The sequence below is a fragment of the Oxyura jamaicensis genome, chromosome 5 (assembly GCF_011077185.1).
Source record: "Oxyura jamaicensis isolate SHBP4307 breed ruddy duck chromosome 5, BPBGC_Ojam_1.0, whole genome shotgun sequence".
Classification (NCBI taxonomy): domain Eukaryota; kingdom Metazoa; phylum Chordata; class Aves; order Anseriformes; family Anatidae; genus Oxyura; species Oxyura jamaicensis.
This window is the reverse complement of record NC_048897.1, coordinates 46,983,808-46,991,210: the sequence shown is the minus strand read 5'-3', so window position 1 is coordinate 46,991,210 and position 7,403 is coordinate 46,983,808. Positions and strand designations below refer to the sequence as shown.

At 45.8% G+C, this 7,403-nt stretch overlaps 1 protein-coding gene across 1 annotated transcript in view; it reads left to right on the top strand.

The window, feature by feature from the left end:
• The first annotated feature begins 77 nt into the window (after positions 1–77).
• The window catches only part of BRF1 (BRF1 RNA polymerase III transcription initiation factor subunit), a 170,613-nt gene continuing 163,287 nt past the window's right edge, over positions 78–7,403 (top strand). The window contains exon 1 of the mRNA XM_035326804.1: positions 78–278. Coding sequence (XP_035182695.1) covers positions 92–278 — 187 coding nt within the window. The 5' untranslated portion in view covers positions 78–91. The remainder of the gene's footprint in view (positions 279–7,403) is intronic.

Below are 7,403 nucleotides of genomic sequence, written 5' to 3'. Positions count from 1 at the left end.
GCCCGGCCCCGCCGCCCCCCGCTGCCACCCCCGGCGGCGGCAGCGGGGGGCGGCGGGGCCGGGCCGGGCCGGGCCGGGGCAGGGGGCCGCGATGCCGGGCGGGCGGGTGTGCGCCGCTTGCGGCTGCTCGGAGATCGAGGTGGACTCTGCTCGCGGGGACGCGGTGTGCACGGGCTGCGGCTCGGTGCTGGAGGACAACATCATCGTCTCCGAGGTGCAGTTCGTGGAGAACAGCGGCGGCGGCTCCTCCGCCGTGGGGCAGTTCGTGTCACTGGACGGTGAGCGGCGGGGACGGCACGGCAAGGGACGGGAGGGCACGGGCGGGGCGCACGTGGGCCGGGACGGGGGGCGAGGAGGGGCTGGGGGGACGGGGAGGGGCAGGGAGGGGCTGGGGGGAAGGAGTGGTGCCGGGGGGGGGACACGGAAAGGTGCCGGTGGTTTAAGTGGTAATATGGAGAGGGGGTGTTGTGGGGGGACAGGAGAGTGACCGGGGGACAAGGCAGTGCCTGGGGGTGGCAGTGCTGTGGGGATGAGGGTGCTGTGCCGCAGGGTGTGGGGGAGCGGGTGCTGAATTAATAAGAGGCGTGTACGGGGAAAAGGGTGCTGTGCAGAGTGGGTACAGGGTCACTGCATGGGGGTGGGGTGCTGTGCAGAGGGGTTTTGGGGACAGCACACGGAGAAGAGAGCTCTGCAAAGCATGGGGGGAGATGTGGGACCGGTGCTGCGCCAAGTGGACGTGGGAGAGGGACGTTGCCTGCTGCATGAGGTGGGGGACACGTGTCATGGGGGAAAGGGAGTTGGGGTGGACAGGGGAAGGTGCTGTGCGAGGTGGGAGAGATGCTTCGTGTGTGACAGGTGTAAGTGCATGAGGGACTGGAGCTGTGTGTGGGGTGGGCTGGTTGTGTGGGGGAAGGTTCCCTGTGGGTGCACGGGGAGCTGGGAGGTCCGTGAAATAATTTGGGGTAGGAGACAGGGCAGTTAGGTGGCTGGTGGGCAGAGGGAGTGCACAGAGGCACAGAGGTGATGTGGTGGAGGCAAAAAGAGGCTGGAAGCAACGGGTGAAGCATCTCATTCTGTAAATGGGTGGGTTGAGGTGTAGCCCTGGAGGATAAGGGATATGTGTGTGTGGAACAGGGCTGCATGCAGAGGACATGGTGTTGGAAGAGGAGAGAAGGAAAAGAGGTGTAGGGAATATGTATAGGGAGAAAGAGAAAGCAAGAAACATGGGAAGGAGCCTTGTGGAGGAGCTTAGCAGTGAAATAAGGGGCCTGAAGGGGTATATGGCTGTGGGGAAGAAAGAGACAGTGTGGTGGAAAGGCCAGCACTGGGTGATGGAGTTTGGGAGTTTGTAGTCTAGGGTTCTGCCAGATGTCTGGTGCCATTGCCATCTTCCATCTCAGGGCACCGGCATTACATTTCTTCTTAAGCTTCTGACTAACTCACGTATCCTGCACTTTTTCTTGTAGTGATGTGGGGACTCCATTTTTGTGGACTTGTACAGCTTTTTACCTCCCACCCAAAATTATGCAGGACAGATGGCGTGCAAGCTAGAACTCATTTTGGGAGCTATGAAAAGATAACAGGAGAGAAAGAGAGAACTGCGCCATACTGAGGTTCTTTCCTCTTTGGGCTGAGTTGCACAGCAGCTTCCAAAGTTCCTTTAAGGGACGTTTTGTGCAAGTCCTGGGATGCTGTAATTAATTGGCTTTTCTTTTTAAATGGACAGTGCCGTAATGAATTTTGAATAGGTAGTTCCTTGGTCTCGTGTAAATAGTTACCTGTTACATGTTGCACTGAAGAATAACTAGCACCCCTGAAGACATAAGCACTGTGAAAATAGGTGGGTGTGTAAAAGTGAGAAGCTAATTGGAATGCATTCTTGTGTGCTTATGGTGGCTTTATCTGGCTGGCACAAGGTGTGGCTGCAGGGGCTTCACTGCATGCTGACACTGTTATCTTCTAGCACTTGAGTCCCTGTGGGCATTAATGTTTGCACTTTTGAGGAGGCTGTTTGTGAAAATAACAAAGCACGGCTTTCAAACCAATGCTGCTTGTAGATTTGCAAAGTTAATACAAGGATGAGTGAGGGGCCCTATTTCACACTGTAAATGTTCTAAGGGAATTTGGGTGTGATAATTTATATAGGTATAGTTTGTTATGTTCCAAGACAAATGCTTCTATTATGCCATGGATATTTTTTTTCCTTGATTTTAAACCGAGTAATACAACCTAATCTGAAAAGATATATTTGAGCTGTAGGAACAGTGTCTTCGTGATGTATGCTTGTCTATTATGCTTGTATGACATTGATTTAAGTACTTGGGAATGGGGATGAATCTCGTTTCCTATATAAGGAAGACAGAATTCATCCTTCTCTGAGTGTTGTCCTGTCTGGATAATTTGCAATGGAATGTACATCTCTTTTAATGTGTTTGCTGAAAACAATGTTTTCTGGTAAGCTCTAGCTTTCAGTGATTCTTGTGATTATATAAGCAGGATTCAATCAAAGTTACCTGTTTTTAACTTCTTTTCTCATCATCTCTGTAGGCTTTTTAGTGCTGTGCCTCTGAGGGATCCCCGGTGTAAGAAATGCCTTGGGCTAAGTTTCCTTTGACTGCAGTCGGGTGTTCACGGGCAGCCCTGCAGTGTGGAGTATTGCAGTGTTAGAGGTGCCTGGGCTACCATACCCTGACTTTTGATCAGTAGGGGTGGGTGACTCGGAGACCATTGCCTAGGTTTTGCAAGGTGTGAGGGCTGTCGGGTTGTCTGGTGCAGAGCAGGGATTTGAATGGGTCTCTTTATGTCTGAGGAGTTCGGATTTCCTGGTTGTGCAACAAATCTTGTGAGATTCCCAAACCCCTCCAGGCTCCATAAGAGCTCCCATTTGTGTGCTAATATATGTAGAATAGCTATAGATGCCTTTATTCATCATTTATTTTCATATTCATAAAAAAGGAGGAGGAAATGGAAAGCACTGAGATATTGTTATTGACTTTTCTTTGGTACATCTGGCAAAACCTTTTATTTTGCCAAGCTGCATGTTAAAGATTCAGAATTTTGCATTTCTTTGAAAGAGGGAAGAGTCCTGTGCTTCTCAGTATTAATGCAAAATGGCCTGTCTACCTTGTGCCAAGTCCTTGACAGTAAGCCCAGCAACTTCAGTACAACACATGGGGAATCCCTTCTTTTGTTCTGGAAGGGCTGGAAGAAGGTGTGAGATCACAGTTACGTTTCCACAGGCAGTATTGAAATTTGGATGTCGGTGTGCCTAGTGTAGGAAGCCACAGCCTCAATGCTGATGCCTCTCACGGAGGATTGGTATGGCCAGCATTTTCCAATGCCTGTGCACGTGTCTGTTTCATTGTTCAGACAGTTTTAACAACTGGGCATCGGTGTGCTGAGAAAATGAGGGGATTGGAGTGAAAGATCTTGATTTGCTACTGAAGGGAAGTTTTTAAAAATGCAGGCTAGTAAGTCAGTTGGGCAAAAGGAGAGAAACAGTGAAGGACAAAACAGGTGGATGTAAGGGTAAATATGGGGTAAGGGTAAATATGGGGGAGTAATGTTTTTTGGCAAGGTGAAGTCATGCCTTGCAGATTTTTTTTGGAGCTTTCTAAAAAAGTCAGTATGTAGACAAAGATTGTTGGATTTGCAAAAGGAGGTCAGCAAGATCCTTCACCAAAAGCTAAAGAGTCTGAGCTGTCATGGATAAGAGAAAGTCATTAGAGACTCTACCTAAACACTAAGTAACATAGGATGTAACTAAATAATAGTAATTCTCATGAAGGAGGTGGCAGTGAAGTTCCACAGATGTTTGCGCTGTCTGATAATGTGGAAAACAGGTGAATGAGACTTGCTGGCAACACTAAATTATTTGGGATAGTAAAGACTGTACAACAAGCAGTTGCTACTAATAGTCTGACTAGTAGGATAGCACATGGGATTAAGAGGTGTGTGAGTTAGGATTGTTCCTTTCCTCCATGTGTGAGATAATGGAATTTGAACTGGTCAGTGTAACTTTGGAAAGAGGTCCTTTAGGTTTCAGTGGATAACTATAAAAATATTTAGCTTAATGTTCATTCACATTACAAAACAAATAAAACAGTATGGCTAGGGCAATGTTAGAAGTTTTCAGGAAAAAACTATAGCAGCGCAAGTCGCTGTTCTGTATCCAGAGCCCTGTCTGCACCTTAAATACTGCATGCAGTTCTGGTCTCTTCTGTTTTTCTCTCAATCCTCAAGAAATGTCTAGTAGAGCTAGAAAAGATAGGGAGATAACGTGATCAAGAGGAGTGTTTCTCCTCTTGAGAAATGACTGAATAGACTCAGCCTCTTCAGACTAAGAAAGAGACAATTGAATGGGAACATGATAGAGGCCTGAAATTGTGTACAATATCCTGGTTTCAATGAGCAATTGTTCAGTATCACATAATGTAAAACGGGTGAGCACTAAGAAAGCTACCAGCTGGCTTTTAAAGGTAGCAAGTAGAATGTTCAGAAGCATCAAGAGTGGTGGTTGTTCTTTTTTTTTTTTTTTCCAGAAAAACAAAACAGCCTCCATTTCATTAAATTGTGAGTCTTAAGTGGGGGATGTTAAAAGTTCATGTGGGTTCAAAAAGGACTGAACAAACAGGACAAAAATGTGGCGTGGCCATTAAGAATAAGATACAGTTTCTGGCTCAGGAAATCCATCTGCCTTAGATCTCTAGAATAAGGGCAATTGCACAAGAGCTGTATCATGACAAGCTTTGCTCTTATGCTTTGTGCTTGTAGGTATGTTTGTTAATGGTCATTATCTTTCAGAGGCAGGATACTGGACTAAGACCTTTGGTCTGACTTGATGCAGCTGTTCTTCTGAGTCTACAGAGGAAGATTATGTTTTTTGCTGAGCTCTACACAGATGCTTTTGAGGGTATTGACTGTCCTGTTAAAGCCAGTCTAAGAATTTGATGGTTGTTGGTTTTTCAGTATAAACGACGGGAGTCCCTCAGTATTAATATTAGTTTCTTTCAGCTTTTGTTTTGGGAAGTGATAAGAACAAAAATCCTCTGATGTTGACAATTATATAGATACATTATCTCTGGAAAATGCTTAACTAAGTGATCGTCTTGTGAGAAGTTGATAGAAATATTTACAATTATGAGAGAGTCTTATTATCAGGTGTGTATCTATCTATTGATCCTCTGGTAGGGAAGTCCTCAAAGCACGAGCTAGTGAAATCTTTGGTAAGCCCAATGCTCTTCCAGTTAATTGCACTTTTAAATTCTCTTGCAAGTGGTCACAACCAGGTAAGAACCTAGCCTCAACTCTCAATCGTGGCCATGTAATTCTCTTGAAGCTTGTGAAGGCCACGTATAAGAGTGTCATTCTTGAACTTTATTAAACTGTTGATTCAGAAGTCTGCAAGTACCGGTGGAAGAGAGTTGTCATGTACATTTGAGCTCCAAGGAACTGATATTTGTACAGAATATGTTTGAAGCATGTGCTTTTCCTACAGGAATCTAGTTTTGAAGAATAACAGTTCCATTTATAATGGATAGCAAGTTCAGGCTCGCACAAAATCATCCAAAGAGGTTGCTGTCTGTGTCTTTGTGCCAAATTTACAAAGTGTTTGAATTAAAATTCCTCATTTTCCTAATAGAAATTAATGTAATCTGTTTTTTCTTCGTTCTCAAGTTCTTAACAGACTCCTATCAGTCATGATAATTGAATGCATCTCGACAGTGAAGTACAGCGATGCAGGGTCTGAGAATGAGCGACATTTTTACCTCCTCATTATCCTGTAGTTGCACACTGGAAAAAGCTCTACTGAGCCCTTCTCAGGTCTGCATAGATTTTGCAGTCACTGCTTTTGTAGAAGGGCAAATTGTTAGTTGCATGCTGCATTTGAAGGCAGTGTATCCTCTGATCACTCTTCTACTGTGTCTGCATAGGAGTACCCCAGTCTTGTGGTACTTGTTGGGAGAAACTGCTTTCACAAGTGTTTTCCCTGAGGCTGACAGGATAAATAAGTACAAAAGCGAAGATTGTGTGGAGAGGAAAGCTCAACGTGGAGCAGACTTTGATAGTCCAGATCTCTTCAGATTTTCTTTAAAGAAGCTGGGAAAATGGAAGTCTAGGGCTTAAATCTGACTAATCAAAGGAGAAGAAAACAGCTCCATGCTGACGTGCAAGAAGTGCAGCAGCGAATTGGAAGACGTAACTGAAAAAAATCAGTGTTGGAAGATAGCACTGCAAGGCACACTGAGCTTGTGATCCTGAAAGATAATGTGTCTGGGGAAGCTGAGCTTTAAGTTTCAGAAATGGTCCTTAAACGCTTGGTAATTAATTGAGAGAAATAGCATCTGATAAGCTTTGTAGGAGTAACCCATAAGGCAGTCTGGAAATCTTGTTGATCTCAGTGTGTGCAGCTTGGTGGTGGGATGAGAGCGATCAGCTTCAGGACACTACAGATCATAGTGGCCCTGAGGAGCTTCCACCTGTGGTCCAGGATGCCATCTCAGCCCCCTGGGTCTGTCAGGCTCTGTCCCAGTGAGGCCATGGGAGGGCTGGTCCCCAGCCTGGCTGTTGGCCCCACCAAGCTCACCTGAGGGCTGATGTCCTGGCCTGGTCTCAGTGTGCACCTTGGGCCCAGTTTGTCCACCCTGGGGCTGTGTCTGACACTGGTTTCCCTCACTGGGCCTGATTCTGTCGCTCAGCCACAGGCTGGTGTCCTGCCAGGCCACAGCTCATCCCTGGCCAAATGGGGATGCCTGATGCCCTGGGCTGGGGCTGCCCCTAGCCTCCTACAAAGTTTGTGGTCGTATCTCTTGTAAAAATTTAAATCAAAGTTATTTTGTATAAGCTTTTGACTAGCTCTTACTCAGCATTGTCTTCCCTAACCAGCTGCCTATTTTTACAAAACTTGGAGCAACTTCATAGTTTTGAGACCTCTACCTCAGTTTGTGTTGAGGTAAAGATCTTGTCTTTGCTTTACCTTGTTCACTTGATGTTAGACTTAGTTAAGAAGGTTAAGTCTGGAGTTAAGTGAAGAAGGGACTTTGCTAGGATATTAGTGACTGCTATTAAATATATGTATATCCCTGGTAGATATTGGAGGTGGTGGTGTTTCTGATCATTTGTATCCTGGTCATCTCTTTTCAAGCTGGCTAATTCATAGCAGCATGAAATGAAATCCCACATCCATTTAGGCACAGTCATAATGGTGACAAAACTGGAATGGAGAAGACAAGTTAGTGGAACTAGGATCATTTCCCAACTCCAGATAAGACCTACAGGATATTTTGTCATCAAATATATGTTGTGGAAAGCCTCGATAGGAGGGTTATGGAAAGACTGTAGGCTAGTCACTGAAATAGGATTCTTGCCCTGCAGGACTTAACTTGTATTTGGGTTCTGATGCA